The sequence below is a fragment of the Colius striatus genome, chromosome 3 (genome assembly GCF_028858725.1).
Source record: "Colius striatus isolate bColStr4 chromosome 3, bColStr4.1.hap1, whole genome shotgun sequence".
NCBI classification, from domain to species: domain Eukaryota; kingdom Metazoa; phylum Chordata; class Aves; order Coliiformes; family Coliidae; genus Colius; species Colius striatus.
Window position 1 is genome coordinate 8,334,745 of NC_084761.1, and position 26,504 is coordinate 8,361,248.

The 26,504-nt window shown below is 43.9% G+C and overlaps 1 protein-coding gene across 1 annotated transcript; it reads right to left on the reverse strand.

Moving 5' to 3' along the window:
• On the reverse strand, positions 1 to 26,472 carry ABCC6 (ATP binding cassette subfamily C member 6). Its single transcript, XM_061993385.1, has 31 exons — positions 26,395 to 26,472; positions 24,983 to 25,159; positions 24,515 to 24,640; positions 23,750 to 23,887; positions 22,955 to 23,080; positions 22,546 to 22,607; positions 21,761 to 21,892; positions 20,980 to 21,192; positions 20,114 to 20,291; positions 19,518 to 19,679; positions 17,269 to 17,361; positions 16,510 to 16,713; positions 15,928 to 16,074; positions 15,141 to 15,228; positions 14,783 to 14,852; positions 13,893 to 14,019; positions 13,273 to 13,449; positions 12,668 to 12,835; positions 11,045 to 11,228; positions 10,519 to 10,582; positions 9,895 to 10,015; positions 8,625 to 8,832; positions 7,269 to 7,579; positions 6,380 to 6,579; positions 5,570 to 5,696; positions 4,540 to 4,641; positions 3,617 to 3,763; positions 2,980 to 3,138; positions 2,574 to 2,740; positions 1,917 to 2,111; positions 1 to 1,381 (listed from the first exon to the last, which is right to left on the reverse strand). The coding sequence occupies exons 1-31, from the start codon at positions 26,446 to 26,448 to the stop codon at positions 1,273 to 1,275; spliced, it is 4,536 nt and encodes a 1,511-aa protein (XP_061849369.1). The 5' UTR covers positions 26,449 to 26,472; the 3' UTR covers positions 1 to 1,272.
• Positions 26,473 to 26,504: the final 32 nt, after the last annotated feature.

Sequence of the window (26,504 nt, forward strand, 5' to 3'; positions counted from 1 at the left end):
TCTGTTTTTATTTCAGCTTTCTAGGAAGTAAAATGTTTAACAAAAGTCACAGGAAACAGAAGTATCTTACAATGTGGTTTGTCACATTGTATTGTGATTCCTGAGGAGAGACTTGGGGACAGCTCCGAGGGCAGCTCCTTGGCACTGTGGGAAGCACAGGAAGGCTTTGCTTTCAGCTGCTGTTGTGGGTTAAAGTAACAGCTGGAGGATGACCATGCCTGAGGCTCTGCAGTGCCAGGGTGGCACATGCAGGAGGTAAACTTGCACTCCAGAAGAAAACCAGGAATGACCCACAAGGTTGGCAGGTGAGTCCCTGCTACCTTCCCCACCTGCCATGCTGCAGGGACCAGAGGAGGATGCTTTCAGCCGTGCAAAGTCCTTGTGGCCACATTCAGTTTGGACACATTGGCATTGGTGTTTGGATGTGCTCTGCTGTGACCAACCAGCATCTGACAGCAGGGCTGCTCCAAGCCTCCAAGCACAAGGAATGCTCTGCTGCTCAGTCCCAGCCAGGTTACTCTCTCTTGCGTCAGTGAGCCTATGTGCAAGCTGTCTCCCTTCCTCCAGGCAGTTGGTTGTGCCTCTGCAAGCATGAATCACTGCCACGGAAAGCAATGGTGTAGCTCTGGTCCCCAGCTGCAACAACAGGCTGCCCACAGGCAGCTGTAATGCTCTCACACTTAGTGACATCCCGCTGCCTCTTCTCTGCTCCCTCAGTCTTTGTGCAATTTGGGTGACTAGATCCAGCTGCTGCCTGAAGTCCACACCTGTGGTAACAGCAGTGTTCAGTGAGCAGTCTTTTAAGACATTGGTAAAAGACTGAATTTGTTCTGTCCCGAACTTAGGACAAGCTGTAAACAGTTAAGTTAGCTTGATACCAGTTGAATTCTTGCTTGCTGTCCATAAAATCTTGTTGGCTCTTGAAAATAATCTGTGTCATCTTTGAGTGTGGCAGCATATTTAGGCTCCATTTATAGTATAAATTGGAAATGCTATCATCTTTTTCTTTTGGGTTGTTTGCTTTCATACCTTAAAAGCAACAAGGCATTTAAGTTTTGGCTCATTTCTAACAAAAGATGGAGGTTTTGGGACCTGGAAACATAATGAAAATGGAGTCGCTAAGTTTCTTATGGAAGTGATGCGTATCCCGAGACGTCCCTTTTCATCTGCTCACTGTGGTTGTAGCTCAGCCAAGATTTGGCTGAGTGTCACTCAATTATGAGATGAATTATTCCTGATAATGGTGGCATTCTGGTGTACTCTGTGAGTGAGTCACACGAGGCCTGATTCTTCCATCAGTCTGTAGAACAGTCCCTTCTGAGCTATTAAGTGTTCCGGAGTATCAAATTCAGCTACCTGGCCATTTTCCAAGACTAAAATCCTGTGAATATTAAAACACAAATGTAAGCTTGGGGATATGCCAGCAGCTGTGATAACCTTAGTTGTTTCTACTTACTGCTAAAACAAATTGCAGTGCTTGCTTGTTACTCAAGCAAGCTTTTCAGCAGGGAAACAACTGTGGAACGGAAATAGGTTTCTGAAGAGTTGACTATTCAAGTATTGAGTTTGGGAGGAGGGTGTTTTGGCAGCTGAGGCTAGAGTAAGATTTCTGAACGTGTATTTTAGCTTCATGATCTTTAAGATAAAGAGCTACAGCCATGGTTTTGCTGTCAGTGGAAGGGGGGGGAAGGGTATAACAGCAGGAAACATCATGTGGGAATAAATGATCTTTATCATTTACCTGTTGGTGTTTGGCTGATTTAAGATTAGCTCTTAAAAACCCCTAAAGGAAAGCTTTGGGGGTTAAATGGGAAAAGGATAGAAATTAAGCTGCTGCTCACTAATAGTGTGTGGTTTGTCTGGTTCACACAGGTTGCCTGTGTCTTCCTCCCTAGAGAAGTGGCTGAAAATGTTACCTGTCACAGTCCATGATGGTGTTTATCCGGTGAGCTATTGTTAACACTGTGCTGTCTTTGAACTGAGTCCTCAGGGTGGACTGAATCTGAAGATCAGTTTCTACATCTACTGCTGCTGTGGCCTCATCTAGAATGAGGATTTTGGCTTTCTGAAGAAGTGCTCTGGCCAGGCAAACCAGCTGTTTCTGCCCAGTGCTGCAAGAAAAAGGGGGGGATGGTAAACTGAGAGCACTAATCCCTTTTCCCTGGGGTTAGAGTATGTGATTAATTTGGAAATAGTAATGAAAAGGTGATTGTTCCCCTTCCCTGAATGTGTGATTGAAGCTGGTGGCATTGCAGGTAACAGAAACAACCTAAGGACATGGAGTATATTCCTACAGCACCCAGGAGATCTGCACTTGCAGCAGGATGCCAGGGTTTTAAGTGCTGCACAAACACAAGCCACCACAATGATTAAATCTCAAAGGTCTTCCACTTGGAGCCTTGGATTTGATTTCATGCACCAGGACAGTAATGCAGTAATTTGCTGTCTGGGAATGATTTTAAAACATGATTGTTTAAAAAAAACGAATTAGACTCCTTGTCCCACTGGCTTTCTACTTGCCCACAGGCTGGCACTGCCCTGCTGCTGCCTCTGCAGATAAGCAGATAAGGTACCTTAGGTTTTCCCCTTGGTCAGTGCACTTATATTCCAACTGATCTGGCAAATCTGCAACAAAGTTCTTGAGCTGAGTCAGTTCCAAAGCTGTCCAGATGTCTGCATCACTGTACTGGTTTAGTGGGTCGAGATTCATTCTTAGAGAGCCAGAAAACAAAACTGGATCCTGAGCACAGAGACAGTACAAACAACTCCTGAAATGGGTTATAAAAACGAGCTCTCCAGTTTTCCCTGCTGGGTACAAATCTGTGGCTAATCTGCTATCCCATGGCAGGTTAGTGTGGCACAGAAGTCGTTGTCATCTTTGTGAGAGGAGGGGCATTCAGAAATGTCAGGGTCCCTATAAACCCTTCCTAGGTGTTAAGACTTAACTGCTGAAGCAGTCTGGAAACTCTTTTCTCTTACCTGAGGGATGAGAGTTATCTTGGTTCTAAGGTCATGGAGACCCAGTTGAGCAATATCTAGTCCATCAATTAGGATCTGTCCTTCTGCAGCTTCCACTAATCGCAGCAACCCCACAGCAAGAGTAGATTTCCCAGCTCCTGTTCTTCCAGTGATGCCGACCTGTAAAGTGCAATGGAAAGATTTTGGGTTTGATGTTGATCATTTTCCACGGTTGGACAGACCTGTCAAGACTCTTGGCCTTCTGAAGAGAGACAGCTTTGTGTGGATCAAATCTTCGGGGCTGTTCAAGATGCACATAGTCTAGCAATGCATCCTTAAAGGGAATAATTGTCATTTGAAATTGTTTTGTGTGAAAAGCATTCTTGAAAGCCTTTGCTGAGAAGAATAGCTACAAGTCTTAGCAGCTAGAACAGGGCCTTGGTGTGGCACTAGATGTAAAAAGTGAATATGCAGCCATCCTAGAAACATTACTTTGTACTAGCAGAGGTGTGCAGGGGGGTGGATGGGCTCATACTGTAGCATTCACACTTACCAAGTTCCTGTACCTTGGTGCAGGGCAGGGACTGTGTCTGCCCAGATCTAATTCCTGCAAAGCCCAGCTCACACTTGGTAGCTCTTCTAAATTGGCACTGCTTACCTTCTCTTGCCTGTTGATGGTCAGATTGACATGCTTCAGTGCTAACTCCAGGTCTGGCCTGTATCTCAAACTGTAGTTTCTAAACTCAATTCTTCCTTCACTGAGCCAAGCCTGACCTTGAGATTTGTCATCCAGAGTCCAGGGAGCCTAAACAGGTGAAAAGAAACAGCAAGTTTAAACCAATGTAAAGCTGGTTTAGATTACCAAACCAAGTGGCCAGACTGAAACAGGAAGCTTGTGAAGACATCTGTGCCAAATTCCCCCAGTTGAAACTGTTGGTAAAAGAGAAAAATGCCTTTAACATGCAAGAGATAAAAAGTCCTCTTAACTTTCATAGTGCAAATGTTGACTTCTTACTTTATGCAAAGATGCCAATTGTCTTAACTGAAAATGGGGAGAAACATTTGTTTGTGTGCCAGAGTTCTGACATGATGAGCAGTTCAGTAAAAATTACTTATGTGCCTCTGTGAACAGGACCATGAAAGTTTCCTTTAGTAGGATCTCAGGGCAGCATAGAGAGAAATAATTTTAATGTTTAGAGAACAAAAATGATTGCACTGGAGCCTTTTAGTGGCTAACAGGCTATCTAGCAGCCATCAGTTACCAGAGCTGCATCTGAAGTCACGCAGTAAACACTCCAAATATGGGCAGAAAACACAGCTCATTCCAGGAGTGTTACCAACTGAAGCTGTTTTAATGGCAGGACAAAGTATAACTGTCTGAAGAGAATAATGATGATCAGAGGTTATAAAACAAGCCTAGACAGTTGAGTACAAAAAAAATGCTGCGGGTCTTTAAAGGATAAACAACTAGTCCTTTAGAAGGGAAAGACTAGAGGGTTTGTCCAGGTGGAACAGGAAAGTTACTCATTTAGTTTGCAGAGATGTTCACTGCTGCAGTGAGGTCAACAGTTGCTCAGCTACCTCCTTGGGAGTCCTCAAGTACTCTCTCACTCTCTCCACAGAGACAATGTTGTTCTCTATTTCTGTCCAGGAGCGCACCATCCAGTTGAGAACACCAGTTATCTAGCAGAAGGAAACAAAAGCATTAGGGCAGACAAGTCAGTGTGCTTGCAAAGTACCTGGTCCTTTTTTTTTAGTGTTAGTACATCAGAAATCTTCCCTTAAAAGGCTAAAAAATAATCACATAAGAGTTGGAAGGGACCTCTAAAGATCATCCAGTCCAACCCCCTTGCCAGAGCAGGACCATCTAGAGTAGGTCACAATGGAACTCATCCAGGTGGGGTCTGAATGTCTCCAGAGAAGGAGACTCCACAACCCATCTGGGCAGCCCCTTCCAGTGCTCCCTCACCTGAACAGTGAAGAGATTCTTTCTTGTGTTTCTTTGGAACCTCTTATATTCCAGTTTATACCCACTGCCCCTTGTCCTATCATTGGTCATCACTGAGAACAGCCTGGCTCCATCCTCATGACACCCACCCTTTACATATTTGTAAACATTAATGAAGTCACCCCTCAGTCTCTTCTCCTCCAAGCTAAAGAGCCCCAGCTCCCTCAGCCTTCATCAGAAGGGAGATGCTGGATCCTTGTGAAAGTTTGTAAAGCTGTGATTAGGGAGCCTAGCCAGCTTCCCCCCAGCTGCTTCTCAGCGAGGAACTGAGTTGGATGCAAAAAGAGAGCATAGTTATTTCTTAGGCTATTGTGTAACTGGCCTACAAGACAGACACTGAAGACCTTGCTTTAGTCACTGTGAGCATGCTGTAACCAAACTGAGTTCAGATGCAGGAGTTAAAAGATGGCTGGTGCATGCATGTATTTAAAGAGGTTTGTCCTCTAAGGGGCCATGTGCTCTAGAGGCTCTGGGTTTCAGCAATGACAGGGTTTGGTAGGAGTGTGCATCTGGAAAGCCACAGAAATTGTTCATGATTTCTTAGAAATTAAATACAAGTTGCTTTGGATGAAAGGCAAGCTTGGTATTGCAGTGCTGAGTTACCTGAAGGGCACATGAAATGGAGAAGCCAGCAGTGCCTGGACTAAGATGTTTTCTGCCCATTGTTGCAAACAGTGCTGCAAATAACACGATGCCATTGCCTAGAAACTCCAGGTTTGTAGCAAGCCACCTGCAAGAGGAGAACACAGGGCTGTTGCTGAGTGCTCTCTCCTCCCAACAGAATCTATGATTACTTTGCAAAACACTGGTGAGGCTGCTGGGGTAGAGGGTGCCCAACAAAGCTCTTGCCGTGCCCTGGTTGCCCTTATCCAGCCACCTTGGAGCTCATGAATGGCACAGGTCTGCTTGAACTCGTTGGCTTATGATCTCTCTTACGATTTTCTCCAAGGTCTGTTGAGTGAGAGCAGCCATCATGTGGTTTCTTGGCTGAGCTGGTCCAACACCTCTCACTCCTGCTACTCCTTGCTCGTTTCATGACTGGTGGCTGATGGCTCTATTGTCTGATGGATTCTGCTTATACCACAGTCCTCTTGCACTCTGCCTTAGGCTGATGGGCCTCACCAGGCTTGTACTACAGCCTTCTGCATTTCAGACACCAAGTGCCACCTGTAGCAGTGTGCCAGCGTGTCTGTGTGCCCAGCCACACAATGGATGTGGGAGCATATGGGCTGTGAGGGGCACGTTGCCAGATGGGGACACAGTGTGGGTCATAATGAAAAAGGCTGCCCTACCCCCAAAGCACTGTGCACCACTAATTCTTCTGTAACTCCACCCAACCCCATCAGCAGCCTTCTCCACTCACCAAGACTGTGAGAGTAAACTACCATTGGTTTTTACACTGCACATTTGTACCTGTCAGCAACTGCTCCAGGGAAGCACTTTCGCTGATTCTCATCCACTAGAAAATTGCTCTTGGAAATGAACCTCTGCTGGTCCCTGTAAGCACGGATCACACTGCTCCCCTGGAAACTTTCTGAGACGTGGGAGTAGATGGGTGACCTGCTGGCAGCCTCTATGCGTCTCAGCTGGCAGGAGGTGATGACATAGAAGTGCTGGTACCAAGGGAAATGGAAGGGAGAGTGATTAGGTTTATGTCCCTTGGAGGTGCTTCAGAGAAAACTGGGGAGGGCTTCACCAAGTGCAATAGTACATACTGTCCTAGGGCTGTAACACCTAATGTGCAGGTAGGAGAGGCCCTTGAAAGGTTGAGGTAGTGTTTCTTGCTGTTATGTTCACTAAAAGCAACCTCATGGTTAATGCAAAGAAACCTCTAAGTTGACACTTTCTCCTCTAGACCAGCCCTTCACCTGATGGAGAACAGAAGCATACTTAAACCTTTTATGTGCTCTTGCCTCATGCTCAGTCTTAGCTGGCAAAGCTTCTGAGGTCTCAGAGCCCAGCCAGAGAGCTCCATAGCATACATGGATATCTTAAAAACCAGGATAGGAATTCTAGAGGAAAGGAAAAATGTTTCTGGTCTTAATGATTGATTGGTTCTAATGGAGACAAGGAAAGTAGCTCTAGGTAGGATTTGATCTGGACAAGCCTTTTTGAGGTCTCTGGGGTGCTTTGGAAGGCTGAGGTGTTGTGGGAAGAGGCACTGACTCTTGTTCAGATGCAATTCATGATGTTGAAACTAGTTTCTGCATGTCTCTGCTCCTAAGAAATGGAAGGAGGCTTTCTGTAGGGACATGGCTCTGCTGCTTCAGCCTCTCCTGTCTGTGTAGCTCTTGCTCCTTACCTGGAATGCACCATAAAGGACAGTCAAGGGCACTATGGCCATCGCTGCACTTGGTGTAGCCACTATAATCACAAGGTAGATCTCCAGCAAGTTGAACAAGAACCCCAGCAAGGACTTCAGCTTGTCAGGGAGCACAGAGTCAATAGCATCCATTTCTCTGGAGAAGCGGTTCAGCAAGTTTCCAATAGGTGTTTGCTCAAAGAAGACCATTGGGGATCTCACAACGTTCCTCAGCAGCTGCAGAAACAGCTTGTTTGATGCCAACACACCACCCAGAAGGACTGCTGCTGTGGAGGCAAATCTACCAAGGGCTGAAATGCAGAAAATCATTATTACAAGGCCTGAACAAACTCATCTTGGAGTTCTCCTTTGCAAGATCATGTTTTTCACTGAGTACTGTGAATGCTATACCAATGAGAGGAAACGGCTTTCTCTTTGGTAGCAGTTAAGCCAAGCCTCAGAGCTGCAGGGTAAGCTGCACTTTCTGCAGGGCAGTTACAGGCGGTGGAAGACCTAAGCAGGCTTCATGGGGGCCAGGGATCCAGCAACTTCAAACATGCAGGACAGTCTTTATTCTTCATAAAATGAACTCGACTGGAATTACTTTGAATTACTCAGCCTTAGGTTTCCTGCCTACAGGTGTGTTGTGAGCACAGAAGGGTACCCAACTCTTCCCACTGTGATTCCTGCCTTAAACCAAGTGATTTTTGTGGTTTTGTTGGATTTTTTTCAAGAATAAAGAGTGTGTCCAAAAGAATTGTGGCCAGTTTTGAAGAGAAAGACTTAAAGACATGTCTGGAATTCCACCCTTTCCTCTTTCTCTCTCTTTGCACTCAAAAGAACTAAGCCAATACTTAATTCAGCATGGAGAAGAGCCACTGCTTGCACTTGGATATGATTAATCTATATTGGAGGAATGGAAAGGGGTAAGAGGAAGAAAGATATGCAGAAAACGTTGGATACAAGGCAGCAGGACATAAATATAAGGATGTTGTAGTTCTTCCATTGTAGAATGTTTTTTAGGGGCTCAGGTCATTTAGTTCCATGAGGAAATACAGAGGAATACACTATTCATCATGGTCTGCTGAAAGGCACAGGAGGACCCTTCTAGCATACCATGAAGTAGAATTTCAGGCAGTAACACTGGAAATACTGTTCAGATCCCTTAGAAATCCTCCCTGTGCGTCAGAGCCTGTAGCTTTAGGTCCTGTGCCAAAGCCTTAGGGCTAGTGCCAAAGGGCTGGGAGGCTAAGAGCCCCTGGGTATGCACTTGTTTATATTCTGAGAAAACATCCTGGATATGGGAAAGGGAGATGGAAATACAGAGAAAAATGAGGTGAGCAAGTTTAAACAAACCTTGAATGACTCCTAGTGCACCAAAGACTCCAACTCTCAGCTCTGTGTGCTGTCGTGTCCCGTTGTGAACAGGGTCATCTGTCCACATGCTGAGCCAGTAACCACGAGCAAATGACAGAGCTTGCTGACATGTGAAGAGCAGAATGATGTACACACACAGTGGTAAGCCAGCTGCCTTCAGGTAGGCTGCATAAATGGAGGTATTAACCTGGAGTGAAAATGATTGGAGGTGAGGTTGGGAAGATCAATCTTGTTAGCAAGGAAAAGCAGCTCCAAACCATGGAATGATTTATTATGGCCTGTCTACTCAGTTATATGTCTGAGGCCATACCAACCATGTTAATTCTTCATTTTCCTGATGGATGAATAATGAAGCCAGACTTAAATCTATGATGTTAATGAGTGATTATTATCAACTGCTTGTTTTTGCAATAAGCTCCTGTTACTGCTGGGATGCACCTAAGGCTTTCCTTGTGCCAGTCAGTGGTTTCATTTGTTCTCAGTGTTGAGTGGGGACTATCACATGTGCCCCTGACTGTGTGAGTAACTGCTGATTGGCAGAGGAGAGGAGATCCTGGTCTACTAATATTGTGCTTCCCCTGGGGAAGAGCTGCCCTCCTTTGAGGTGTCTGACTTCTTAAACTCTTCTCAGTACCAGTGTGTAGCCTCAGCTAGTTGTTTCCTCCCCACGGGTTACTGCTGCTGCAATGTGCCTTGAATACACATCTTCTGTGCCTGACTCCTCCTAGCTGGAATCCCAGGTCAGCTTCTTTCCTTTCACAGTACCCTCCTTGCACAGCTTTTTGAGGTGTCTCCCTTGGGCAAGATGAGAACAGTGATGTGCCCCTTCCTACAAGCCTCAACGTTACAAGCCCATTGTAATCTATCCTGTTCTGTCCCTGACTGCCTCAGTGTGCTTTCACCCTTCATGACAACTCTTGAATCAGGATCTCTCTCCTCAAGTGGTCATAAAACATTGCTTTTCCCTCTCATTTCCATAATGTGCTGTCTGCAATGTCCACAATTTATTCCCATGGTGGCAGCAGTGCTTGGATTGGGGCATCCAGGGAGATGCAGCTGGCATAGAAGGTGCTACGTTAAACAACACTGAAGTGACTTTGTCTTAATCCTAGGACAGACTTAGTTCAGCTGCCTTCCCTGCAGCTGCACTGGTGTAATGTAGGCAGTGAGCTGACCCACCTGCCCTGAGTGGGTCAGTGATAAGCCCACGGTCTGTGTCTCTGCTTCTGTAGGAAGGTGCTGTGCTTACCCTGCCAGGCTGAGTTTTCTCTCCCTTGGGTAATCTTCCTTTGCTGACTGCAGCAGTGGTACAGTCTTGATTTACAGGCATGGTCTCCCTTGCCATGGCAGAAGGTTTGACTGAATTGTCCCTTCATAAAGAAAACAAAAATCTTTTCAATTTTTAGCCAAGGCAATGAGGATTTTAAAGCTGTGTCTCCTTATCCAGCTGCCCCTATGTTCATGCCTGTTTTGAAGGATGCAGTTTTCAAGGTCCTCCACACTGACCCCAACTTTTGTCCTTGTTTGTCACAGGGACTGGGCTCTGTCAAGTTATTAATAAACAGAAGCTTTAGGCATTCCCTAGCTGTGGCTGGTTTGCCGTCAGTCAGACCTCAGAGCTCCACTGGGAAGTGAACAGCAAGGGAATGTATCAGTGTGCCTCACATGTGAGCTCTGGAACAAATTCTGGCTTAATGTGGAGAAAATGTTAGTTAACCTCCACATTCAAGAGCAGTTTCTTGCTTTGCTTGAGTTTAGCTTGTTTCTTCTTAATTTCTAGAGTCAATCCCAAACCTGTATCTTACTCAGCAAGAGCCTCCATGTAGGCTTGGATGGGCTTTTAGAGCCAGATATTCATTGTCAGGCAGCTTACCTAAAGAGTTTATCTTGTGATGGGCCGTTTGTAGAAGTGATGGTGCCTTTGGTATCTCCTGTAGCTGTGAAATAAATGCATTTTATTTCCAAATGCTTTAGAATCCTGTTTTGTCCCATGTAGGCTTTGAGAAACTGGCAATACAGAGGAAAAGTTAATCACAAAGAATTGTTGCTAAGGATAGAAACATCAAGGTGAGGCTTGAAGAACTGCACAAATAGTGAGTAACTTACTGAGTGATTGTGGTCTACTGAGATTGTAACTGTTTATTCAAGAACCACTTTTGAGATGATGAGTCAGCTAATTTGACAGGGAAAAAATATGCCTACATGAAATGACAGCTTTAAATGTCCATAATAAAACAAGTATAAGACTAGCTTTTCCATTTCTATTCTCTTTTTCCCTCTTCCCCCCTCTGAACAGCAGCAGACCCCCTTCCTGCCCATTTCTTTAACGTTAAGTATAATAGTAAGGAAACCATTGACCAGTAGACCTATGAAGAGTGATTCCAACTCATTCAGGTTACCTGAAAAAGCAGTGCCAGCCTTCTCTTCTGCAGTAATGTGTGAATGAAGAAATTCTGCAAATGCCCCATTTCTCTCTAGAAGTTCTTGGTAGGAACCAGTTTCTGAGATTGTTCCATCCACTAGAAAAACGATGTTGTCCACTTGAGGCAAAATGTTGATTGTGTGAGTTACCAGCACACGAGTCTGCTTGAAGAAAGAGGAGACAGTTACAATTGCCATATTTTCTGCTCACTAGAGCTGTTGCAGTCAGCTGTCTTCTGAAGACAGACATGTACTCAGTGTGAGCTATGGGTTTTTTACTAACTTGTTTGTTATTCTTGCTGTCTCCTTGATGAAGTTGTTTATCTCTGTGGCACAGCTTTGTGCCCTTTTTGAAAGTACAGAACTTGGGAGCAGAGGAGTGAATCAGCTTGCTTTGTCACATACAGCAGAAAAGAGTGAGGATTAGAACTGAAGTCTCAAGTCCCAGGCTAACACTCTGCATTTAAGAGGATCTTTTGCTGGGCTCACCGACCAGTTCCATGTTGTTGATTCCCCTCAGGCCAAAGCTCTTCAGTAGAATGGTGTTCATTGGAGAATTATGTCATGTTTATTGTTACTGATATTAATATTTCAGAATCAAATTTGTGCCTGAAAACTTCATCAGCCTGAATGGAGTTTATTTTCCTTTAAATTTCTGAGCATATTTGCATAGATAACTACATGTAGGAAAGGATGTAAAAGAAGGAATTTTTATTTAGATAACAGATTGTGTTCCATATTTCCAAAATACCACCAAGCCCTTGAAATACTGCTTAGGCTTGATACATTCTTTGTATTGTTTCAGTACAATAATCATATTCTGATACTTGCAACCAACCCACATGCAGAGAAGGGTATTTGTAATCAGACGTGTCTGTTTTAATTGGACCTTCCAATGAAAGTCATTACCTATTCTCCTTCTAAAATGTGAAATTGAGTCAAGGATTTGTAGGCAATTTCTGGTATGAAACAAGAAGAGCTGCCCTAGCATCCCTTCTCATGTAACCACATTTATTATTCAGATTGCTTAACAGCAGAGAAGTACCAAGGAATAACAAAATGCAAGTGATGAAAGAAAGAATGGAAAAGAAGTATTTAAGATGGGTTTTAAGACTGAAGTTTAAGTGATGAGCATTTGGGTGATGAGAACTGGAAAGATGCCACTGAATGAATCAAAAGTGATGGGATTAGACATTATGATCAGATACAATGAGCTGAAAGGGATGAGACAGCTCCTCCTAATGGTATGAGAAGTAAATCTCCAAAAGGGAGAAGGATGATGATGATGGAAGGCCAAAGAAACTTGCTGTAGGAGTAAGGCTGGAACTGGGCATGTGGTTTGCACAAAGATAAAGACAGTCTTTCAGAGGAAGGTAACTTTTCAGTCTTCCTTCTCCTAGGTGAGGTTCAGTGCAGGACTTTCCTTGTGCTCTGTGGAGTGCAGAGGTTACCAATCCCACTTCTACTGATGCTAACAGCAGTACCTGCTGCCACTAGCAAAAAAGACTTTGGAAGCCTTTAATAAAGTGAGTAACCCACACAGGGGCCTTGATAATAAGACACATTGTGCAGTCTTCTGCAGTTAAGGGTTTATAACACACCTTGTCCTTCAGTAAGCCATTGGGTCCAAGAACATGTTCAAAAATGTGCTGTCCAACGTGGGCATCAACAGCTGAGAGAGGGTCATCCAGTAGGTAAATGGAAGCCTTCTGGTACACGGCACGAGCAAGGTTCACTCTTTGCTTCTGCCCTCCAGATATATTGACTCCCTACAAAAATGTATTGACACTGTTTATTCCAAAGCTACAGCATATTTGCCAACTGTTGGCTTCTCTTTACACTGGGCTTTTATTACTTCCTTGTTTTTAAGTCCATGCATCTCCCTCCCTCCCTCCCTTCCTTCCTCCTAAAACCCTTGAGATGCAGGGAAAGATTCTCTTGAGCAACTCCACTTTCCCGCAAAAGATGACCCAGGAATGACCTGGATTTGGGTGTTTTTTTTGTCATAAATATCTCTTTTATCTCTGGTTAGGTTAACTGTCAGGAGGTGGGCTTTAGATTCCTTTAAATCATGGCCTGACTTTTCAGAAACTACTGAGCACCTGCCTCCTGCAAGTTCAGTCCTTTTGTAGGTGTTTTAAGCAGAACACCTGAATTTGTAGCTACTCATGGAAAAGTTGGCCAAAATATAAACCTAAGCCAGTACCTTCTCTCCTATTTCACTCTTCTGCCCTACAGGGAAGCTGTCCAAATCGGGTTGCAGGGCACAAGCATCTATGACTCTGCTAAACCACGTTTGATCCATCTCTTTCCCAAAGAGAATATTGTCTTCCACTGAAGCATTTTGTATCCAGGCTTGCTGGGGGACATAAGCTGCAGGCTCCTATAAAAATGGAAGTGGAAGAATGTTAACAGTCTCAACTTGATGCTGTGTGAATCTGTCTCTGAAGAAAAACTCTCCCAATTAGATTTATAGAAATCTGGAATGATCATCTTCACTGACAGATCTCAGAAGGCTTTGCAAAATATAAGTCTGCACTTAAAGTCTGGAGGAAACGGAGATGCAAGTCCATGATGAGATTTATCACAATGCCACTTCAGTTCACTGTCAAGGTGGGGAATTTAACTCAATCTTTTCAGTCCTGTTTCAGTTCCCACAGGTCTTAAGCACCTTTAGATAATTAAATGCTTGCTGTTACATATACAGCCTTTGTTAAAATTCAGCAGTGAATGGGTTTTCATCAGGTACATCATACCTTGAGTAATAGCTTACTGTTCCTGAAGACAGCAAAAGTAGTAGTAGCAAAAGCTCAGGGGAAACTTTACCTTCATGGTCACAGAGCCCTCTGTCTTCTCCAGCTCACCAAGTAATGCTGACAGCAAAGAGGATTTTCCAGCACCCACCTGGCCAACTACAGCAAGCAAGGAGCCTTGGGGCACAGTAAGATCTATCCTAAAGAGAAAAGATTAGTCTTGTCACCATTTAGGTATGCTTTCTTTAAAAAAAAGTAAAAAGAAGAAACAAAAAGAAATGGGAAAGAGAAAGGAAAGAAAAAAAAAAAGGAAAGAAAAAAGAAAATTACCAAAATTCTCTTGTAGCAATAAAAATGTACCAGCTAACACCCCTAATTTCATCACTGAGGCCTCAGTTGCACAGGGTTACTCTTCCCATTATGTTGGATTTTTTGCAGCAGAATGGGAGTCATCCCTTCATCTCCAACCAAGAAGTCTTCATCCATATTCCCATCTGAGTTTCAAACCCAGATCCAAGACCTAGATCCCTGTTTTAGGCACAGGCTAACCCAAAGCACTGGATATAAAACATTCCTGAACATCAGAACTTTTCAACACTGTTTCTCCTTTAAGACTGCAGTGCCTTTTGAATTAAGCATATAGTGATGCTATACCATCTGCATACCATCAGTCCTGTTAAATCCTTAAATTACTGTCCTTTCATATTCAGACAAGAAAATTGTATGAAGAAAGCTGTCTCTGTGTATTAAGGCAACATCCAGATCCAGATGCTTTCCCATTTATGCATAAAAGCAAGACTACATTTTGTCTGACTTTATGATTCCCAGAATCCAACATTAAATATGAAGCAAACTCAGAAGCCTCTAGATATTCCACACCAGTTTCACTTAGACCCTGAGAATTAGTTCATTCATCATCCACCCTGACCTACAAAACTGAGGTGCCTAAGGGTAGGTCTGTACCTTCTAAGACATGGAGGAGTTTCTTTGCTCCAGCAAAAAGTTCCATTTCTTATGGTGATACTTGCCTGTCCTAAAATATGAGGAGAAACAGGACACTTGTCAATTTAAAAGTAGGTGCAGAAACATCTCTATTTATGTGACTTTAAGTGTGTTTTTGTATTACACAAAATGAAAAGTATGAAAAGAAGAGGTTCATTACCAGACTAGATTCAATCATTAGAAATGAATAGGTCTGAGAGATAAAGTGCCAGTATGGGACAAACATTTTTCTTTCTTGGCTATGGTAGGCCCCTGAAGAGTGGAAGCTGAACAATGGAAGCTACTTCTCTTACAAGAAAATGCCAACACGAAGGCTCACCACAGTCAGAAGTGTTTCTGCTTGAGCTCTCAGCATTCAGTTCTTCCAGGTTCAGGAAAGCTGCCAAGCGGTTTAAAGAAACTTTGGCCTGAAGTGAGGAAGCAACATAAAAGTCCATGATTTACAATACAAAGGGAGCCAAAACCCAAAATGAATTCTACTTGAAGACCCAGTTAGAATATTGACTAGGTGCTGTAGGCTTAGATGGGTAAATGCAGCTCTTCTTTTTATTAATGCCTTTGTTTCCTCTCAGCTTAGTAGAGAAACATAGTCTTCCCTGTGTTATCTCTTCTGTTCACACAGTGAAATTGGTGCTTTTTTTCCTCCAATTCATTCTGCAGTCTTTCCAGTGATTGCTTCTGTACATGAACAGCTGTGACAGTCTTCTTTAAGCACAAGAGGGAAATTAATTTCCCAATTTCTTACTTGGCAATGACTTCTTTCTCTCTGGCCTGGGCTAGAAAGGTTCCCACTGATCTCCTGTGGAGATTTTGCTGCATCTCTTCTGATTGAAACCAGGACTGGAAGCACCTCTGAGATATAATGGTGCTTGTGATGGTCCCAAAAGACTAAAGAGTTGTTCTTGGTGATTACTTTGTCAATATATGGAGCCTTTCTGAAAAACAATATTGCAGTGCACCTTTAGCTGCAAGTCCTTGCACCTCAGTGTTTCACGGTAGTGAGTGAATAGCTAGCCCTGATGTCCAGAGCCCTAAGAAGTCCCCACCTTTACCTGTTAATGGTGATATGTAAAAAACACTTATGGCCAAAGAAAAAGGAATGTAACCTGGACAGTAGCATTTATGGAGAATGGCAGGAAGGAGTGTGCAGTGTTGAGAATGTTGATCAGAGTTAAAGATACAAAGGCCTTCTGAGCATCCAGGATGTGTGTGTTATCCACCAGGGTGTAGACAGCAAACATGACAAATGCAATCTGAAAGGCAGCAAAGGGAAAGCAAACCATTTGCTTCAGGTAAGGAAAAGATTGGTTCAAGGGTGACAAGGTTCTGGAACCCATTTAGTTAAATGGTTACCTGTCCTGCAAATATTGGAGTTGACGAACCCAAATCTGTTCTGCTTTAAGGAAGTTTTGGTGCTGTGACCACAGCAAGGGAAAGCACAGCCAGTTCCCATTGAAAACACATGTGGCTGAACTGCAACAACACATGCCAAAGTAGCTTGTGGAGCTACTGACTGTGCCATGAACTCTCTAGCTTGGAGAGGTAGTGCTTGCAAAGCAGGCTCAGTCTGCCTGGAGCGCATTTCCAGCCCAGATCATAGAATCATAGAATGGTGGGGGGTTGGAAGGGACCTCTAACAATAGTCTAGTCCTAATAGCATGTTTTGCATAGGAAGGTGAACCACTTACCAGGAAAGTTGATGAATTGAAAGAAGCTAGAGATGCTGAGAAGAGAATCTGAGATCGTTTTAGAGCCTGAAGTTCCTGCTTCCGGATACCAAGCACTTTCTTCATGAAGGTTTTCTCCCAGCCATACAGTTTGATTACTTTAATGTCACTGAGAATGGCATTTGTGAGTTTGGCCCGCTCATCTTTATGTTTCATCTGGATCTCCTGTAATTAATGTTTGATTTTTATCATTTAATAGGTGGAATGTTTAATGGTGCAATTATTCTGAAGAAACATCTTATTCCTGCCTGTGTACCCTGAAAAAATTTCCCTGCAGTTAAGCTGTTTATACTGTCTTGCTTATGAATCTTCCAGGCTCAGACATATTTTGCTTTTCATCTTCAGAGCTTTATTTTTACTGGCAATACATAAAGAACACAGCAAAGGTGAGCAAACAAGGTAAAAGACTGAACATTTAAGAGCTTACTCTAAACTTCAAGGAAATGTATAGGCATTGAATCCACCCACGTTCATTCAGACAGTCACAGTAAACATGAGTAATATTAAGCCATCACTTGATAGTAAATGTTAGTGATATGCTTCAGTAGGATATTACTTTGTTTTTCAGTAATGTACTGAAATACTGTAGTGTAATAATCAGTAATGTTGGGTTCCATGTGATCCCATCCTGGAAAATCATGGCAGCCTTTAATTGACATTTAAAAGTAGTATCATAGCATAATTTAAGTCAGTAAATCATTTTTATGAAGCCAAATGTACCTGAAACTGACTCCTCTTCTTGGTGATCACAAAATTCAGAGGCAAAAGAAAAAGGAACACAGCAATTGAAGCCAAGGCAGATGGTCCAAGAAGCTGCCAGGAGAGAAAATGAAAGAGGAAGAACTTCTGGTGATTACTAGAAATGACTGCTTTCCATTCCTCACATTCACCTTTCCTCTTACTTGAACTTACACCTATCATCCCTCATGGCTGAGGCTTTAGTCTAATCATCCTTTTGCCTTTCCTGGAAGTCATTCTCCCTAAGCCCTGTGGATTGTTAATTCTCCAGGCAGGGTAACTCCTGTCATCGTGCTTTGCTGAATTTATTTGCTTCCCTTTTAGGAACTACATTAGTACAGAAAGTGATCCAGAAGCACGCTGGCAGGTCAAATAATTTCTGCTTGTTGCCATCTGCTCTTGGCTGTGTTGAGGAGGACATCCCGTGGCTGCTGGAAGGAAGTGACCCAAAGCAAAATCAGATTTTGTTTAAAAAACAAACCCTAACCCTCAGCAAGCTATTCTTGAAGCATAAATAATCCATCTTGTCTGAATTTACATCAGCTAGCATTATCCTGTGCCATGTACTCTTGAGACAGCTCTTGGAGACCAGGGTTCATAATGACATGCATCAAAACAGCCCGTTTGGTTACATCTTTCTACAGGCAGCTTACATTTGCTAGAGTGGTGAGTGCTGGCAAATACAGAGAGATAAAAGTATTCTATACACAAATGGTATATGAACACTAGCAAACAAAGTGTTAATTATGCTCCAATTACATGTAACCACAGTCAGCTTGTCCACATTGATAGAAAAGGGCTGATGATTTTTCCACAGTCTACACCATGGCCATTATTTTCCCAAGGTGGCAGCATCCTGCCAGGCACGAGGCACAGCCCATCCCAGTTAGCAAAGGAAGATCTCAATGTCTCTATAGTGCTCATACTTCTGCTGAGAAAATACCATACATGGAATTAGAAGGGGGGAAAAAAAGGATCTTTCAGGTTATCATCCTTTATTTCTAATTCACATTTTGCTGTCTCCTTCTAAACTCCGTGGTACCCATGAAATTAAATGTATGCAATAGTCTTTTTGGATATCATATAACTTGCCTTTAAACAGTTTCACTGATCTTGTGGTAATGAGGCTTCGGGATGAAGTATGTCAGGTTGTTATAGAGTCATAGAATGGTAGAAGTTGGAAGGGACCTTTAGAGATCATCTAGTCCAACTCCCCTGCAGAAGCAGGGTCACCTAGATCAGGTCACACAGGAACATGTACAGGCGGGTCTTGAAGACCTCCAAGGAAGGAGACTCCACAACCCCTCTGGGCAGCCTGTGCCAGGGCTCCCTCACCTCAACAGTCAAATAGTTTTTTCTTATATTTAAGTGGAACTTTTTGTGTTCCAGCTTCATCCCATTACCCCTTGTCCTGTTGCTAGCTACTATAGAAAAAAGGGATGCCCCAACCTCCTGACACCCACCCTTTAGATATTTATAAATGTTAATAAGATCTCCCCTCAATCTCCTCTTCTCCAGACTGAACAGCCCCAGTTCCCGCAGCCTTTCCTCATATGAAAGATGTTCCAGTCCCTTGATCATCTTGGTGGCCCTGTGCTGGACTCTCTCCAGCACTTCCCTGTCCCTCTTGAGCTGAGGAGCCCAGAACTGGACACAGGACTCCAGATGAGGCCTCACCAGTGCAGAGTAGAGAGGGAGAAGAACCTCCCTTGACCTGCTGGCCACACTCTTCTTGCTGCATCCCAGGATGCCATTGGCCTTTTTGGCCACGAGGGCACATTGCTGACTCATATTTAGCTTATTATCAATCAGGACTCCCAGGTCTGATTGACCATTTCCCTTTCTGTTCTGTAACTATGCTAAGGAGCTGCAACTGGACTCTCAGCCTGCAGTGGGCCACATTTTGGTTAAAAAGAGAGGTGACAGAGGAAAATCTAAGGCAGAACTTTATGAGTCAGCTCAGAATAACCATACTTGACAGTCTTTTCCTTAAAGGAGACTGAATGTTGAATACACAGGTCAGAAGATGAACTGAAGCATCAGGTAAGGATTCTATACCAATAAAAATATCTTCTAAAAAGAAAAGTGAATCCACCAGGCTACAGAGCCAAGAAAAATATGGCAGTTTCAGCTTATTCAAACCAGCAAAGCTCTGAGCAGAATTTGTAAAAACTCCTTTTTCCTTTGATACCTAGGACAGAAAGGAATTGATAAGTATGATCATATTTTACCTGCCACAAGAAGACAAAGCAGATGATAATCCGAATAGGAGCAAGCCAGATCCCATTAAAGTAGATAATCAGATCCATTAGCTTTTGGACATCAACAGATACCAGATTCACAATTTGACCTACAGTTGCTGCTTTCCTTGAAGCATTTGACATAACAAGGATCTAGACAGGGTAGAGAAGAAAGGAAAGGTGACATCAAACCACAGCTTGGTCCAAAAATCAAACAGCTTTCTTTTCCTTGTAAAGAAAGAAAAAACAAGAGGGAGGTACTCAAAACATGTTGTTGCCTGGGACTTGTGTCTTCACTTTAAGATGAAGAATTTACTCCTTTCCCCAACCACAACCTACAGCATATGAAAGTTTATGTTGTTTTTATCTCCTTCCTCTCATTTTCTTGGCATTTCCTTCAGAGATGAGCTCTGAAAAAGAAATGCCTCCCACATATTGTTCCAAGATGAATGCAGCAGAGTTACATCCTAAAAGTAGTTTCTAATAACATCTCCTCTGATATTGTTAAGAACAATGTACCAACAATGTCAGAACTGCTAATGCAGGGCTAGAAAAAAATGAGTCTGGAATGGGAGCTACAGACTCACCTTCCTGTATACAAGCCCTGTTACGGCAGTTTTCAGTCTCAAGCCCAGAACGAGACATATGTACATGTATCGTTGTTCAAACAGAGTCTGGAGACAAGCCAAAAGGAACATAGTGAAGGCATAGAAATAACCATGCCAGCTGGGTGCTTCCTGATCTTCAATGAACTCCAGGAAAAGGCTGTAAGACAGGAGCAAAATGCTGATGAATCCATGAAATACCACAGAATCTTAAGGGTTGGAAGGGAGCTTGAAAGATCATCTAGTCCACCCCCCCGGCAGAGCAGGGACACCTAGAATAGGTCACACAGGAAAAATGTGCAGAAATCCCAGGGATTTTTCTGTATTCTCTCTGACTCATGTTTATCAGTCAAAGAGCAGAACTTCTCCTAACCATAATGACTAAGAAGTGATTTTGCTCTTGAAAAGATACTGTAATACAGGTTTGTGTTGTACCAACACAATCCAGAAATCATTATGCCAGCTGACTAAGGAAGCTGTTTAAGGTGTGTAGGATGCACAGCTATGCTCTTTATAATAAGTCAAGGAACACAGAGCCTTAAGACTACAGCAAGTGGTTGTGAGCCAGTGCAAATGACGTGATATGTAGGACCATCAAATATCTCTTGTTTTAGTAAAATTGTCAAAAGGCTTAGTGCAGCCTGTCCTTTCCAATGCTGGAGTATTGAAGTGGAGAAAGTGTTTACAGCTTTAGACAGTGGTTTGGGGTTTTTTCTCACTGAGTTGACTGTGATCTTAGCACACTCTGTGTCTGCCTCTGTGGGTGCTGACAGACACACCTCTGGGTGAGCCCATGCACACAGCAGTCTTGTACATGTGATAGAAATACATTATAAACAGGCACATACTTCAGTAATTTTGGGATGGAGAACAAGAAGACATCACAGATAACCAAGCAGGCAGTGCCAAGAAGGAAGTAGGTTCCAAACATACTCCAAAACACTTTCAGTAAGGGTCTGCTTGGACTGATCTCTGGTTGCAGTAGAACCTCCATCTCTTCAGCTTCTGCTGTGCCAGTTTCACTCTTCTGACTCTTTTTAAATGTGGCAGACTCTATTTTCCTAAAGAAAGAAGCAAAGAGAATGCCAGCCCCAACTGGAGGAAGCTTGGGGAACTCGTGCTTTCAAAAAATCATCAAATATCTCACACTGGGTCTCACGCCGTGTGCAGTAGAAATGCTCATCAAAAAATGATCCTTCTCATGAAAAGCCCCTTACAGTTCTGTGCCTCCAGGAAAGGAAGGGTGTTCTCCAGCAGATTTCAGCACTTACATTTTGCATGAGGGAACGTGCTCACTGAGCAATTGCCCACTGAAGAGTAAAGACCCTGAAGTTTTCATAGCAGAACCCTGCTTGGGCCATTTGATGCTCACTATCCTTTTCTTGTTTAAAGGACAAATAATTCAGTGGGATTTTGAGTCTTTTAACCATTCTTCTGTCCACATAGGAAGCAACTAGCAGAGCTTATGTTGAAGCAGTTTGGCTAACACTCCATGGGGAATGGCAGGGGTTAAAGCCTTTTCTGAGAGGACACACCAGCACCTGTGACCCTATTTGTCTATATAATCTAGAGGCAAGAAAGAAACTGACCATCTGACTCCATGGCACACTCTCTAGATGAAGTACTCACTGCTGAGTTCTGCTAAGACATTTCTTCAACTCTCCTTCAGCCCTGGCAACAATTTCTTCAGAAGAGTCTTCTTTCCTCACTGGCCACAAGTCATCTACCCCCAAGGACTGCCGACAGCCTTTCCAGACAAGCCTGGAGAACACACAGACTGCTGTAAGGTAAGCACAGAAGGATTTGTTGTGCATGTAGCATTTTCAAACCAGATGGGCTTTAAGTTAGTGCACCACAGGGACATAGAGAAACTTAGAAATTTGGTCTTGGCCAGTGGGGGGACAAAGTTAAGTTTAACTTACTCTGTGGCTTAGTGAAAGACAGATGAGGCCTTATCGTGATGGACATTAGGCCTGAGGTATGTAATCAGTTTACTTCTGAATGCTAAGCAGCTGGATGGGCCAATCCCCTCCTTCTCTATTTCCCACTTGCCCAGGACTTGTTGCAGGAAGGTCTGGCAGGCAGATAGGGCTGTGGTTGGTGTGGTTGATCGTTTGAGATTTCTGAGCTCTGTTTCAGGATTGTAGAGGGCTCTGGAAGGGGAGGTGGAAGGGGAAGAGAATTCCCTGGAACCACAAATTTGTGAACTACTTTGAGAAAAGTAAGTTAAATTTGCAGAACTTGATCTCATGAGAATACCTTGAGTCCTCAGAGAAAGGATTTAAATCCTCACTGCATAAGCTAACTGGGGGAGCTGAGGTATTTCCTACTGGCTGTCATCTACACCCTTTCTCATGCTGCTCCTTTTTTCTGACATTCTGGCAAAACCATGTTTTTTTCCAGTGTTTTCTTACCCAGAGAACCACCAGTATGTGATTTTGGAAAGAAAAGAGGTGCTGGCTTCTGGACACTGATTCTGATGGGAGAAAAAAAAAGGTGGTATTTGTATATAGAAAAGGGTATGTGTCAGATGAATATAATCCCCTTTTGTGCTTCCCCAGGAGAAGCAAGCATGAAGTTACACACATCCCATTCATTGACCCTGACAGGTGGGTGTGATGTATGACAGGGTGTTAAATGTATTCTGCAGGATCAATGGGATCAGGACACTTTGGAGAATTAGATTATGCCTCGGATGGAGGAACAAAGAATTATCATTCCTCATGCCCAAAGACATTTCTGAAACACCAAGCTCTGCCATACTCATACCTCAGAGAACTTCTGCAGAGGAGAGCACAGGAATCCTTATCTCATGATACTTACCAGACTGTTGACAGCTTTAGCAAAGAAGGGAGGGTGATCAACTAAGCAGAACAGCACAAGTTCTCCTAGCACCAGGCTGACATAAAGGTAAGTTGTAATGTGGTGGAAATGGTCTTCCAGGAAGCCCTAGGAACCAGAATGAGGCAAGGACCTTCAGGTGAAGTCAGCAGAGAAAAATTGCTCCTCATGTTCTACCAGCCATATGTGTTTGAGTTGGAAGCATGAGGGGCATTTCTTTAAGCTGTAGGTATGTAGAGCTACTTAAATAGAGAACTGAAACTGGAGTATCAGGAAATGCTAATTAATGGGCATATTTATTAAGGATGGTTTTATTGTGAGGCTTCAAGTCAAGTGTCCACATTGCATCATTATTCAGGGAACTTTGGGTGCTCTGAGGGATAGGAGCTCCTTGCTCACTTATTGGGATGAGTTGTTGATATAATAAAGCAGCTGATAGGTTTCATTACAAATGGTGTGTCTAAGGAGCTCCCTGAAGGGCTCTCTAATTAATTTTGTGAATGAGAAAGAGGAAAACCAAGGAAAAAGTCTGAGTCTTTTTGGAACTATGTTTTGGTAGTAAGAAGTGGCAAAGCATCATTTCTACAAGAGGTCTGGTGCCTGAGCATCATTCTCTACAGCAGGAACAAGCAAGTTCCCAACTGTCTTTGTTTTTCCCCTATTACTTAAACACACATGTAAGATAAACTTTAGTTTATTCCTTGTTGTGATGGAAAGGTATGACTGTTTGCCTGAGGAAAGTGGCCCTGCACGCTAAAGGTACGTGATTTCACTTACCTTTGCCAGGGCATGTTGGACTTTGGAACTAAACATCACAACTGCAGCTACAAATGAGAGCAGCCAGTAAATCAACAGGATGCCTGAAGACTGGATGCCCATCATTCTTTCCATGTGGGTAAGGAACATGGCAAGGACCTGCAAGGAAGTACAAATTTGTCCAAATAAACAGCTGGCAACGGAATACCAAACATTGTTGTCAAATTAATGGATACAATAGAGGAAAATTGGTTAGTTTCTTGCCCAAACATTTCAGGATGTTCAGAGCTGCAGTATTGCTCCTAAAAGGCTAAAACTCAAAAGCATTATGTGCAATTTTGCACTCAAGAATGTCTCTCCAGAAAGGGCAAATAATAAAAGGACACGTGGGCCAACACTAGGGCTAGGGGAATCTAGGCCATGAACATGCAAAGACAAAAGGGGAGTATAGGATTTAGGTTGTACAGAAGTCCCATTGCTTTCCAAACCATACTAATGGTTCAGTATGCTGTGGTTATAAGAAACTGGATCTTGTTGTGAGACCTCTTTCTAACCACTGCTGCTGCCTCAGCTCTCACGAGGTGTACTCTGCCCCTAGGGCTCTACGTTGTAGCTGGAGACACAGTGGTCTGCCCCAACTCCAAATCCCTACCGTGTCACACAGCAGAAACTCACAAAGCATGTCTCCAATCTTCTACTAAAGATACTGAGAAGCAAGGGAAATACATTATTTACCCCGAGAGGGCTAAGCTGGGCCACACACAGACAAAACAGAGAAAGAATTACCATTGTGGTTCCCACCACAGCAGGGCTAAGGAGGAATGCTGGAGCCCGTGGGGTTCCGTGGCTTATTTCCCACAGTACAAAGAAGACATTGGAAAAACATAATGTTATCAGGATGAATCCAAGGGCCTGGGGAAGAGACAGCAAACACATGTTGGAATGGACTGAAAAGTTGATGAGATTTACTGAACTAAGTGCTCCAAGAGTCTGGGCACAGTAAAGCTGGAGAGGTGGAAGAGCAGGTTTGGGACAGAGAGCATCGCGGGAAGTAGCGGGGAACTGAATGGAAGTACATGAGAGAAGACCTTAGGACAGTCCTAACTGAAACTGTACTTGATTTACACTGACCTGACTTTACCTGAGTAAATGTCAAAGCAAACACAGAGATGGGTCATCAGAAAAGAGCTAATGATTTAGAAAAAATAAGTTCTGCATCAAAGTTGTGATAATGTTAGGCTCAAACTCCCTTACCATTTTGGTTTTGAAGATGCGGGACATTCTGATATAGCCTTTGTTTGTGTGTCGAAGGTACAAGTAGTAGAAGGGAAAACAGATCCAAAGATAGGCACAAGGGATCCAGGCAACGACTGTACTCTCAAAGCACCAGGTGAGTCTTGGGGTGTTTGTGTACCATGTCTGGTTCCAGTCCTGTCACAGAAGTGAAACTGTAAAGCTAATGCATGCAGAATTTCACCAGCTGCTGCAAGTCGCTGATGCTACAACTGAGATCTAAATGTTAGAGGAACTTGATTTGGGGTTTCAAATGGGAAAAACTTTGGCAAGAGGGGCTGCTGGAGAACAGTGAAGCATCACAGCTGAGGGAGGGAGGTCTTGGCAGCATTTTGGAGGGAGTGGAAGTAGAAAGGAGCAGGAGGGAAGAGGGTTTGACAAGGGAAAGATGTCAAAGGAAGGACATTGTGTATCACAACTAGAAAGGGGAAAAAAAAGAGATGAAATTTAAGTTATTGAATGTGGAATGGGAAAAAAGATTGTTGGCATCTGGGAACCATCAGCATAGGCAGTAGAGAATGACTGGTGAAATGGAGATTAGGAGCAAAGAAGTGCCCTAGTGCATCAGCCGCACTGCAGCTGCATTTCCTCAGCTGCATTTAAAATCCATTCATAATTCTTTGTCTGAACATATAGTTGGATCTCATCTGCTAACATAATACTACTGAAAAGACAGCGGCTGTAGATGAACAGGCAGGGGTATTTTTTTCTTCAGCAGCTTGTGGTTCAACTCCTTTATGCAGAGGACACAATGCAAAGTAGGGGTAGGGGAATCACTTGATGAAAAGTTGAGGACACAGGTAATGTCTCACAAATTATTATGGGAGATTTTCAACCTTGAGAATGGAAATCCACGTGAGTCTGGACTGAAAACCTCAATATTAAGACCCTTCAAAGGTGGGTTATTCAGCAGGTACTTCTTGAAGACAATAGACTAATTTCAACATCCTTCCAGCGATGCATCCAGACTGCATGTTCCCACGCGGCTGTCATGAAATTTACTGTAACTGGAAAGAGATTTGGGCTGTTCTCCATTTGGGTGAGAACTTGTGGCTGGGAGGCAAAGTCCATCGCAGCCGCAAGCGCCGATGGAGGTACACGGCACCGCATACACGCTGCCGGCCGCTTCCCTCGCACACACGAGGCAGCTGCTGCCCGGCCGCAGGGTCGGCGGGTGATCGGCTGGTTGCCGGCCCGCGCAGCGGCTGCCCCGGCCCCGCGCAGCGCGAACTGCGGTCGGGTCGGGTCGGGTCGGGGCTAGCAGCCGCCGCTGGGGCTGGCAGCCGCCGCTGGGGCCGGCCCGGGCTCTGGCAGGGAGCGACCCGGCAGCGGGACGGAGCCGCGGGTGCCGCTTCGCTCGCTCACTCACTCACCCAGAACCCAGCGGGGCCGTCCCGGGAGCCGCACAGCGCACCGCCCGCCGCCATGGCACCGGCACCCGCCCGCACCCTCCCGGCCGGCCGCGGAGTTGGCGGGCGGGGCG

Coding starts and splice junctions, on each gene's coding strand:
- ABCC6 (XM_061993385.1), bottom strand. CDS start 26,448: ATGGCGGCGGGCGGTGCGCTGTGCGGCTCCCGGGACGGCCCCGCTGGG. Junction 24,641..24,982: donor GCATCTTCAAAACCAAAATG/GTAAGGGAGTTT, acceptor TCTCTTCCCCAG/GCCCTTGGATTCATCCTGAT. Junction 10,016..10,518: donor TCACAAGATAAACTCTTTAG/GTAAGCTGCCTG, acceptor TTCTTTATGAAG/GGACAATTCAGTCAAACCTT.